The sequence below is a fragment of the Diabrotica undecimpunctata genome, unplaced genomic scaffold (assembly GCF_040954645.1).
Source record: "Diabrotica undecimpunctata isolate CICGRU unplaced genomic scaffold, icDiaUnde3 ctg00002846.1, whole genome shotgun sequence".
NCBI classification, from domain to species: domain Eukaryota; kingdom Metazoa; phylum Arthropoda; class Insecta; order Coleoptera; family Chrysomelidae; genus Diabrotica; species Diabrotica undecimpunctata.
Genome location: NW_027314048.1, coordinates 5595 through 17967, shown reverse-complemented (window position 1 = coordinate 17967; position 12373 = coordinate 5595). Strand labels below are relative to the sequence as shown.

General features: G+C 33.2%; 1 protein-coding gene across 2 annotated transcripts; it reads left to right on the top strand.

The window, feature by feature from the left end:
- Window positions 1–2427: 2427 nt before the first annotated feature.
- On the top strand, window positions 2428–12133 carry LOC140432105 (adenylate kinase isoenzyme 1-like). 2 transcript variants are annotated; one of them, XM_072519942.1, is made up of 3 exons: window positions 2428–2566; window positions 4811–5182; window positions 11935–12133. In XM_072519942.1, exons 2-3 carry the CDS (start codon window positions 4853–4855, stop codon window positions 12004–12006), a joined length of 402 nt encoding a protein of 133 aa, XP_072376043.1. In that variant the 5' UTR covers window positions 2428–2566; window positions 4811–4852; the 3' UTR covers window positions 12007–12133. The 2 variants fall into 2 exon arrangements, with proteins under 2 accessions (XP_072376043.1, XP_072376044.1); XM_072519943.1 differs by having other exon boundaries at window positions 11878–11951.
- The last annotated feature ends 240 nt before the right edge of the window (window positions 12134–12373 follow it).

Sequence of the window (12373 nt, the reverse complement as noted above, 5' to 3'; positions counted from 1 at the left end):
ACGCGCTATCTCAGAGTTGATTCCCATTATCTCTCTAATGCGTTCGTTGGTAATCCTTTCTCTTCTAGATCTTCCTGCGGTTCTTCTCCAAAAATCCAGTTCCGTCGCTTTCAGCGTTGACAGTGTTCTTTCTTTCAGTGGCCATACCTCACAGCTGTATAAAGTGATACCTTTTACTATAGTCTCATATATCCTCTTTTTATTTTCTTTGCTGATTGATTGGTCCCATAAAATGGTGTTTAACATTGTGATGGCTTTTCTCCCTGACGTATTTCTCTCTCTTATGGCTTTGTCTAATGTTCCATCTTGTGAAATAGTGATACCTAGGTATTTGTAGTCACAGCAGTGCTTTATAGTAGTCTTATCGTAGATCATAAAAAGTTCTTTAATTTTGAGAGTTTCCCCATTAAAATACATAAACAAATGACCGAGTTGATTGCAAAAAAACATTATTTTGAAATAATCTATAAATAACTTTGTTTTTTGCATAATAACATGTAATCTAGCTACTCAAAATTGTGTTGTTAATCACGTTATTAAAGTGAGCTAAATTTCAAACAGATCAATCAAATAGTTTATAATATAATATAACAGTTTTTAGTAAAAGATCCCACTGCAGGATCACTACGTTCATAACGTAGTTAATCAAACTCACACTTTTACATATTATAAAAAATTAGGAGAATACAGGTAATGGATTGCCAGTCAAAAAGTGGCCGCCAATATTTTTAATACAAATTAAGAGTAATTAATTTTTGAACAAAAATTTTATTTTCGTTTAAAAGTAAAATAAGTGATAATATGTACATTATTTTAAAGTTTGTTTAGCAGAATATGGTTTACTTCAATAAGTACGGTCGTAAATAATATTAAATTTATCTGACTTAGCTCATTGTTATGACCTTGTACCTCAAGTAAATCATTGTTATCTGAAACCGGGCCTTTTATACTATTATCGGTTAACCCAAGATGTTTATAGTCGATACTAATTGAAGTTAACCATTTACTGTTAAACAAACTTTACATCTATCGATGCATGCTTTAAAAATAACTAGCACTTCAACCAGTAGCGCTGCGCGCTAGCTGTCTGTAACTTTATCTTTGTTACCTCGCGTTTTGAACAGCTGGCAACCCTAATTTGCGACCATTTTTTCTCAGAAAACCTTATATCATCACAGTAAGAAAAAAATTAGCTTTAATTTGATATAAAAAATACTCATATACATCTTGACCAGCGTATTTTATTTAAAAAATAAATAAATAAAAAAAAATTGTGTTTAAAAATTAATTAATATTAAATTAAAAATATTTGCGGCCAAGTTTAATTAAATATGTTATGAACGTAGTGATCCTGCAGTGGGATATCAAAGACTATAAATTATTTATTTGTTTATCCTGGAGAGCGACTATTTAAACATTTGTACTTGCCCAAACTCTCAAACTCTCTCTCTCAAACTCTCTCCCAAACTCTCTTGCCCCAGTCACTCTAGAGGTATTCTGTTAATCGTAATCGATTCTTTAAGGTATATGAAAAAAAGTTTCAACATTTTAATAAGTTATTAAAGAAATAATTTGAAAAATGGCTGACTGTTTACCTTATAAACATTTATAATAACTTTAAATTTTTTATGCCACTCACCAAGCTGGTGAAAATAAACAAACTTTCCGAAAAAAAAGAACCTTCTATGACCAATAGGAACCAAGATAGCATTTTATTCTTCAAATCATATTTTAATTGTTTATTAACATTAACAGCTGAAAGTTGAAAAAAGCAAAAAAATGTCAATTTTAGGACCCCAAAAAGATACAAAATGACCACTCCTACCTCCCAGCTTCCCAGCTTTTTGTTCTCTCTGTGTCGGGTATTTCTGTCACGTATGTCATTATTGGTCCGATGACTGTTTTGTAAATTCTCCCTTTAATTTTTTTTTATTTTGATATAATTTATTCTCGAAATTTCTTGTTGTCACTTCCGGAGTTGATGGTTTATTATCGTGAACTTTAACAAATAGGGAACGAAAGTAGTCTGCCCATGTTTTCTTCTAAATGTGTCTTGTTTTTATTAGTTCGTTCATCTCCGATCATTCTCCATATTTCTCTTTGCGTTACTTAGAAGTGGTGTTCCATCTGTTTTAAGAAGCAGTCCAAGTGTTTCCTTTTTATTTGTATGACTATAGTATTTGTTTTATTACTGATTCATTTACAGTTTTTATAGTTTTTACTTTTTCTTTAAGCATTTTTTACTTTTAGCTCTAAAAAACAGATAAAAATAATTTTTAAAACGATTTCCGAGCTAGAAGTGGAAACGTCAAATAAAATATTTTCTTAAGTATATTTTGTTTAATTCCTGAAACACCTAATAATTAAAAAGATAATATTCTATAATTACAGTGACGATTTTTAAATTATTTTTTTTTTAATATTATAGGCACCCATTCCAGCTCTTAACGTTCCAATAGTTTGGATTTTGGGTGGACCAGGTTCAGGTAAAGGCACCCAGTGTGATAAAATAGTCGAAAAATATGGATTTACTCACTTATCCAGTGGAGATCTTCTCCGAGCAGAGGTAAGTCTATATTTTCACTTTTATTATCAGTTTTGTGTTTCTACTAATCTACTCAATGATAATGGTTTAGATGACTCTATTGATTTGTTGTGTAAAACTATTTTTCTCAATAATTAATGTTTAATCGAAATCCATTTTTAATATTTGAGAATTTATAAATTTTGTTTTAAGTGTTTTTCCCCTTCGGATTAATTCCTTTGTCCACTAATAAATGTGTAACTTACACCAATCATATGAATTAACCTTTTTTGTGCGTGTTTTAATCATATGGATTTGTCACCCCTCTGAAAAACTATACATATCAACATTTAACATAACATCTTTATTTAACGACAAGAAACTTCATGACTTGGAAGAAATTTTAATAGGACATCATTGGAGTATCAGAGATAAAAGGGAAAGAAGAGAACTGCTTATCATTAGAATCTGGAAATATACTATATTTTAAATGCATTGAAATCAAATTGCTAAAATTATGGCAACTCATTTTCATAATAAAAGCAAAAACGACAACTACACAAATACTCTGACTCCCAATAAACATCTTCCTTCTACTACAGATCTCTCAGATGACCTTCTCGCTTTAAACGCACCTTTTACTTTACAAGAGCTTTCCTTTGCTGTATCTACCTTAAAAAATTCTGTAGCAGGAATGGACAATATACCCTTCATATTCCTCAAAAGTTTAGCCATCAATGCACTCACAAAATTACTTTTATTTTTTGATCTTCTTTAGATCAACGAAAAGTTTCCCAACCTGTGAAGACAATCCATCATTCTTCCAATAAAAAAAACTCGACAAACCTTCAATAAAGCCATCCTATTATAGACCGATCTCATTAACATGTTGCATGTGCAAATTAATGAAAAAACTAATCAATAATAGACTTACTGGTTTTCTGAAAAGCTTAATATAATTAGCTCCGTTCAATCGGGATTCAGACCACATCAAAGCGCAATGGACAATTTAGTATTACTACAAAACCATATAATCGAGAATTTCAATAAGCAACATGATACAGTTGTGGCAGCCTTTGATATTGAAAATGCCTTCGATACTATTCCAAAGAATGTAATATTACAGAAACTTATCGATAATAATATTACAGGTAATATTTACACGTTCATAGATAACATCATGGATCATCGTAAATTTAAAGTTGCAATAAACGGTAATGAGTCAAATGTTCTCGAACAACTCAATAGTCTACCTCAAGGCTCTGTTTTAAGTCCAACTCTGTTTAACTTAGTAATTAATGACATCTCAAAAGAAGTTCGTCTACCGGTAAAAGCTCTACTGTACGCTAATGGTCTACTTATTTACTGTAGTGGAGCAAGCATATCCAGTACATCAAATCTTATTCAAAATACTGTAAACAACGTATATTCTTGGTCCCTGCTATTTTCTCTTGCATAATATTTTCTAACAACCCATTTTTGAGACCTCTCATTTCAAGCCCAAAATACTCCAGATTGCTCTTCTTAATGCTTTTTATATTCACTGTAATCTTGCTGAGACGTTCTAATATTGTGGAGTTTCAAGTCTTCTCCACCCAAGAAACTTTTAAAATTCTTCTATAGCACCGATTTTTTACTTGTAAATGTACAATTTAGTTAACGAATTTGTATACCAGCGAGTGCTCGTGAACAGTAAAAGTAACACTACCGCAGAGATAAACAGCAGAATTTGCACAGCCAACATGTGCTATTTTTTGCCCAATCTCCTACTTAAATCCTCAATTATAACGAGAAATACAAGGGTAAAACTCTACAAAACAATAATTTGCCAAGTCTCTACAAATGGTTTAAAAACCTGAACTCTAACCAAAAATTAATGAAAACATGTTAGGATGGTTCGAAAGAAAAGTACTAAGGCGATTCTATGAAGCGGTGAATGACAGTGGAGTGTGAAAAAGATGATACAAGTTCGAACTTTCTAGAATATACCAGGAACGACATATTGTAAAATACATTAAGATGGGACATCTGAGGTGGTTAGGGCATGTAATGTAGATGGAACAAAATAATCCAGCTAGAAAAATGCTCCTTGATAGACCCATTAGTCAGAGAAGAAAGATCCCGAACAACGTTCCGGCGTAATAACATCAATGAAGACATGAGAAATATGACGTGCTTAGCGGTCATATTTCTGATATGTACTGATTATCTGTATCTCATATATACTGATTATTTAGTAAGTTTAATCTGTCTTTACATTCCCATTTAATTTCATTTTTTTTTTAGGTTGAAAGTGGAAGCGAACGGGGAAAAGAACTTACCGCGATAATGGAACGCGGTGAACTAGTTCCCATGCAGATAGTACTAGAGCTCATTAGAAACGCTATCGTTAAAGCTCTGCCAACATCGAAGGGATTCCTCATTGACGGATATCCCAGAGAAAGGGACCAAGGAGTTTTGTTCGAGGAAAACGTAGCACCCGTTAACATGATTATATTTTTCGAAGCATCAGAACAAACTCTAATCGATAGATTATTGGGCAGGGCGAAAACTTCAGGAAGAGTCGACGACAACCTTGAAACGATTAAGAAGAGGTTGAAGACCTTCAATACCTATACCAATGCGATTTTGGAACACTACGATAGCAAGTTGGTCAAGGTGAGAAATATTAATGATTACATTAATTTCTTTTAACTGTTTTTCTTTTTTTTTATTAGATTTGTTATACGTTCTTTTTTTCGAACTTTCTTTTTTTTTCTAAGGATCTTTTCTCTTTAACTTTATGTTTAATATGCATTCGGTTTATTTAGGAACAATAAATGGAGTTTTTAGATCTGGTATGTCACCGTTTGTATGTATTATTATACACTTGAGTGCAAAATAATCGACTCAAAATTATTTTGCGAAAGTATGTCTCTTGTTTCAATCTAAAAAGTGTAAATTTAAAAATATTTAGTGTATAATCATTAACATCAGTATTGAGATTTAAAAAAGTTTTGTTTTTTGGTGAATCCGATGACTTATTACAAGTAAATAATGCAACACGTAGAGAGGGGGTCAAAATTTGACTCATTTAAATCGACACGCACCGACTTAACGCTTAAGTAACGCGTTAGTTAACGCTTAATACGTAACATCGTACGTATCAATTTTCATAGCAAACCCACTAATACATCAAGTCACTAAGTTCGCAACTGCATTACAAATGGATACCACACCCGTCAAAGCAGTTCAAGCAGTAGCATTATTGTGAGAAGGCCTGAGTCAGAGGGCCGTGGCAAATCGACTAAATTTGAGCCAATCTGCTATATCCCGAGTGTATCGTCGGTACCAAGATACTGCTGATTATGTCCGCCACTAAGGAGGAGGCCATAAACGAATAACAACGGAGAGAGATGATCGATTTATTGTATCGAAATCACTGAGAAATCAGAGACATTTTGGAGGAACATGTGGTTCCATACGTGGGATTTATTGGTGATGCCATTAGTTTAATGCACGATAAGGCACGATGCCATACCACACGAGTCACCACCACCTATCTGACTGAGATCGGTATACCTACAATAAATTGGTCGGCGTTGAGCGTGGACATAAATCCAATAGAGCATGTTTGGGATGAGCTTAAACGAAGGGTCCAGGACATGAATCATGCACCAAGGAGCATAATGCAATCGAGAGCAGAGCTTAATGATGAATGGGAAGCAATGCCTAAGAATTTATTATAAAAGTCATCCGATCCATATGAAATCGATTGGAAAGTGTAATTAGGAGTAGGGGTGATAATATCAAATACTAAAAAATAAAGAAATTCATTTTGTAATTGATGATTTCTCTGTTCATAACGTCTTTCTTGCGTTAGTTCCAATGATGAATATTTAGGAAACTCTGTTCGTTTTGCATATTGTTTTTATAATGCGTCTTCCAAATAATGCAATAGCAGTTTTTGTAAGTTCAATAATAAAGTTATTGTTTGCACATGATATATTTAAATGTTCATACTTCTTACATTAAAACAGAAGGTGTAACCTCAAATATTACTTTTGAGTCGATTGTTTTGCACTCAAGTGTAGTTACAGTTTTTATTCATGTTGTTTATGAGTATAAACAACATGACCGAACAAAAGAGGGTACAAAATGAAATTAAGTCCAGAAAGTGGGGTTGGATCGGTCACACACTCCGAAAAAATAGTTGCAGTATCGCAAAGACTGCCCTAGAGTGGAATCCCCAAGGGAAAAGAAAAAGAGGTCGCCCAGTACAAACTTGGAGAAGATCCATCATGGACGAGATAAGAGGCCAAGGAAAGTCTTGGAATGAGGTGAAGGCCTCAGCGCAAAATAGAACCCGATGGCTCGTTTTCACTGAAGCTCTATGCTCCACTTAGGAGTTCAAGAACCTTATATATATATATATATATATATATATATATATATATATATATATATATATATATATATATATATATATATATATATATGAGTATAAAGGCTACAAATGGCTATCTACTTCAGTCTTTAGTATTACAAAATGTAAATATATTCAAAAATATCTACAACACAACGTTTTTCCTTGTTAAGATAGACGTCAGTTTTAATTGGAATTTAAAAACTGGCATACCAGTATATACCTGATTAATCAACAATTAATCATTATGATTAATTAGCCCTGATTTGTCCATTGTTAAACATAATCCTCCTTCAGATATTTCCATCTATTTTTGTTCTCTGCCTCTGCTGTCCAATTGGTCACAATTCTTTTGAGGTCGTCGGTTCATCAACTTCGCTAGTCTGAGCGTGATCTCCACTCAAGGAATTTTTTTGTCCGCATGTTCTTGCAACATGCGCCCATCTCCATTTTTGCCTTGTAATACGTTCGTGTAATGTCTTTTACTCCGGTTCGTCTACAAACATTCTCGTTTCTTAGTCTATTTCTCAAACTTGTTCCAAGAATTGATCTTTCCGTTTTAGGTTGTGTCCTCAATTTTTTCGCAGATATTTTTGAGTTAGGTAGTTAAGGTTTATGCACCGTATGTGATGGCTGGTAGAACGCACTGAATGAAAGCTTTCCTTTTTAAATGGATAGGTTAGCCCAACCTTAACTTACTCTTCTGAGCGGCTCGCTTGTTTGGTTGTCTTGGGTCAATCTTATTTCGGGGCATAAGTACACATATCTTTCCACAACGACAATAATTAAGTTTCTTTACATCGATGTGAATACCCTCTGAATTCCACTCTAATCGTTTAAATACTTCACTTCACAGTCACCCCATGACTGTTATTAATAGTTTTGACGACAAATTGTCTTCCTGTCGCACCACTCTGTCAATTTTTATCTTTTCTGTTATGCAATGAAGGTTTTATAGTTGTTGTTGCATTTTCGTATATATTTCGAATAATATTCCCATACCTGTGGTCTATTCTGAATTCTGATATGTACCTACTTGGAAAGGTATTTTAGGTCTTATCTGTCTATATATGTCCTAATCTAACTAGTATCTGGGTGCTCCTTTATCGTTATTTGACTATTTCGTTTGCCATTTATTCCATTCTACGTTCCGAAGCTTGGATTATGGTTATTGGTAAGTGCTAGTTTTCACGAGAAGTAGATTGACCTGTCCATCGTCTTAATCCAAACCCTTAGGAATAAGCTTTTTTCCTTTAGAGTTTTGTGTGCCTGGTCTGTCATTCAAGACTATACAGCTTAGTCTACAATTCTGTTTTTAAGTCTGATTCTTAGGTCTTGCAACCATAGAAATATAACAATCTTTTTGGACCTCTACACACTCAGTATGATTATTATAAAAATGACTAGATATTGGTCTCTGGAGTAGACCAAAATATGCTCGATCGAATTATGCTCTGAAGATTGTGCTAGCCATAGCAGAAGAATAGTAGACTAATTATTTAATATTGTTGTAAGACCCACCGCAAAAAATGTAAATTAGTTGTAAAATACGGTCAAAATTTTACACAAATTATCACCGTATAGTAGAACACCAAGAACATATCTTACGAACCGAGTCCTATCCGGACTTTAGTTCTTCTTGTTAATGGGTAGAGACAAAATTTTACCTTTAAATTTTTTTTCTTGTGTCTTTGATCCTTAAATATGCTTCTCTCTTTTTTGACGATTTTTTTCCCTTCTTGCCATAGCCATGGATTTTATTTGGTTTGTCTTGCTTTTTCACTGATCGTTTTCCTAGTGCTTTCAGCTGTACTATAAATAGCGTTTTTGAAATAGGCTTGAAGTGTCCATATTTATACACTTATACACTTAGAGATCTCCTGCAGACAACGAAGACCGCATAGTCAGAAATCAAATAGACTATATATTAGTCAAAAATAGATACAAAAACTCAAAGCAGTAAAAGCATACTCCGGAGCCGATATCAACTCAGACCATAACCCGCTGATAGCTAGAATGCACGTGAAACTCAAAAATATTGTAAAACCTAAAAACAAACCAACGTTTGATTATACAAACTTAAGAAGACAAATCTAACAGAAGTAGAAAAAGAAATCTTAACATCAGAAAATGTCAATGAAAAGTGGAGCAATATTTAAAAAGCATTACTAAATGGTGCAGAAGAAAATTTAAAGCTTGAAAAAAAGAAATATAAAACAGAAGTGGATGACTTCAGATGTTCCAGCATTAATGGAGGAGAGGAGAAAAGCCGAAGGGAAAAATGAGCCAAAATATCAAGAACTACAAAGTAGAATTAAAGTAGAGATAAAAAAGGTCAAGGAAAAGTGGTTAACAGATCAATGCATAGAAATAGTATGACAGAAAATACGACAGCTTTTTTATGCATAAAAAATAAAAGACCTAACAAATACCAAAAAGCGAGCACACTATGGGATACTCAAAGATGATTATCAATGCTCATTGCAAACATCAAAGATCAAATTAAGATTTTGGCAAGAATACATAATGAAACTATTCGACGATGATAGAATGATACAAGAAGAACCACAGGAACAAACAGGACCGAAAATAATAATGTGCAAATTAAAACAGGCAATTAGAAATGCAAAGACCGCAAAATCAGTAGGCTCAGATCAGATACCCACTGAGCTAATTAAATGGATTGACGAAGAAACACTGCATAAACTTTTAGATCTGTTCAACAAAGCATATATAACAGGAGTAATACCTGAAGATTGGTTGTTGTCCACGTTTGTAACACTACCAAAGTCAGCACATGCGACACAATGCTCCCACTACAGAACAATTTCCTTAATAAGCCACACACTTAAGATATTTCTCAAAATAATACATGAAAGACTATACAAAAAAATCTTTATGGGATTAGGATAAACCAGGATCTCTATGCCTGCTTTATAGATTATCAAAAGGCTTTTGACAGAGTACGACATCAAAAACTCGTAAAACTATTAAAAGAAAAGAATGTGGATAGTCGAGATATGCGGGCTATTGTCAATCTCTACTGGAATCAAAGAGCAAAGATTAGGATCGAAAATGTCGATACAGAAACTATAGACATCAAAAGAGGTGTTAGACAGGGTTGCGTGCTGTCCTTATTGTTATTCAGTCTGTACAGCAAAGCTATTTTTAAGGAAGCAATATCAGAGGAACAACAGGGTAACAACATAAGATTCGCAGACGACACAGCTGTTTTTGCAGACAGTCTAGAAGCACTCTGCAACACTTAGTAAATAGATTACATCAAGTCAGTATAAATATGAACTACAAATGAACGTTAAGAAAACCAAATGCATGATTAATTCTAAGCAACATACAGTAGGAAGGCTAGATATCTAGGGAAAACAAGTAGAAAGAGTAAATAACTACAAATTCTAGGAACCTGGTAAATGAAAACTTTATAAAAATGAAAACAATGTTTGTTAATCGAGACCTTCCTCTGGAGCTGAGGATAAGTGCCTAAAGATGCTACTTCTCGACTTTGTTGCATGGAATGGAAAGCTAGACACTAAAAGTGAATAATATAAAGAAGTTGGAATCATTTGAGATGTGGTGCTATAGAAGGATTTTAAAAATACCATGGACCCAACGAGTTACAAATGGAGAAGTGATAAGAAGGCTACAAAGGATTGCGAGGTGATAAAGCACATCAAAACAAAAAAGCTGGAATATTTAGGCCATAATGCAAGGTAAAATCAAGGGTAAAAGATGCATTGGAAGACGAAGAATTTCCTGGGTAAGAAAACTAAGAGAGTGGTATAGTTGGAGCTCAGTAGATCTTTTCAGAGCAGCCGCCAATAAGGTACGGATAGCTGTGATGATAGCCAACCTCCGATAGGAGAAGGAACTACAAGAAGAAGTCAATACTTGATGTTGCCAAAAATTTGTTTTTATCTTTGGGTCTGTTATTTTTTATGCTCTACTATTCAAATTATCTTCATTGAAGTTTTGTTCGCTCACTGAAATAATATACTGTTCAATTCAGGTAGTAAAATCTCCTCACATTATTATTTGATATCATCATTCTGGCTTTACAACCATGTGTGGGTCCCAGCCACCTCAAGAATTTTTCTTCAGTTGTCCCTATCCATTGCCTTCCTCCGCCAAGCACGTATTCCCATATTTCTCATGTCTTCATCGATGTTGTCATGTTTTGGGTCTTTCTCTTCTTTTCTAATCAATGGGTTTATCAAGGATCGTTTTTCTATTTTGTTATTTTGTTCCATCCGCATTATATGCTCTACGCATCTCAGACGTAATATCTTAATATGTTGTACGATATCTGGTTCCTGGTATATTCTATAAAGTTCGAAGTTGTATCATCTTCTCCACACTCCACATTGTCATTCACCGTTCCGTAGATTTGCTTTAGTACTTTTCTTTCAAAACATCCTAACATGTTTTAGTTACTTTTAGTTAGAGTCCAGATATCTGAACCATATGTTAGGATTGGTCGTATTATTGTTTTGAAGAGTTTTACTTTTGTATTTCTCGATAAAGGTAATTGAATAATTGAAGATTTAAGCAGATTGAGCCCAAAATAGCATCGGTTGACCGTGGTATTTGATATTGGGATTGGAAATTTCCAGAACCTTGAAGTTGTTCATAAAAAGTTTTACACTCTTACTTGTTGGTTTGCTTTTCATTGAATTGTACATCAATACAATGTAAAGTCTATTTTTGTGATACTGGTATTCATTTTGTCTATGTTTTGATAATATTTATTAAATTTCTGTTCTGGAAAAAAAATATTTTAAAAATCACTCTGCGGAACTAGGTATTTTCAATAACTTACTTACTCATTTCTTTGTTCATTATTTTCCTTAAGTTAGTATCAATAATTAACAGAACAAAAAATATTTCGTTAATTTTTTATTTCTTTTTTAAAATTTCGGTTTTTTTCTTGTAGATCAATGCAGAAACAACTAACCTTCTTTTTTAAAATTTTGGTTTTTTTTTCTTATAGATCAATGCAGAACGAACAACAGATGAAATTTTTGCCGAAGTGACATCAGTTCTGGACACTCTGATGGCTTAATTTGTTAGGTCGTTAAGGTATAAGTACAATTAGGAAAATTCAACACCAAATGTTATTTTAGGCCAAAAATGAAATGTTTATTTTTAAATTAAGACTTTATTTATTGCAAATATATTTTTATTCTTAATGATGGCATTTTATATTTTCTGTTGACGTATGCAAGGGTTGTACGATAATTATGTGGTCTAACGCAGATATGACAAAAGGGTCGTCTATAACTAGGTTAAATATAAAACGGTACTGAACAATTTGTTACATATTCTAATTTTAACAGTGCAGAAAAGCGAAGTTCTAACGTTATCTTGTACTTAAATAATAAAAAAACTGTAAGTCATTTTTAAAAGCTAATAACTGGGTTTTCAAATAT

Excerpts from the sequence above, each read along its gene's own strand:
- LOC140432105 (XM_072519942.1), top strand. The coding sequence starts at position 4,853 with ATGGAACGCGGTGAACTAGTTCCCATGCAGATAGTACTAGAGCTCATT. Across the intron at positions 5,183-11,934 it reads ACGATAGCAAGTTGGTCAAG|ATCAATGCAGAACGAACAAC; the intron begins GTGAGAAATATT and ends TTTTTCTTATAG.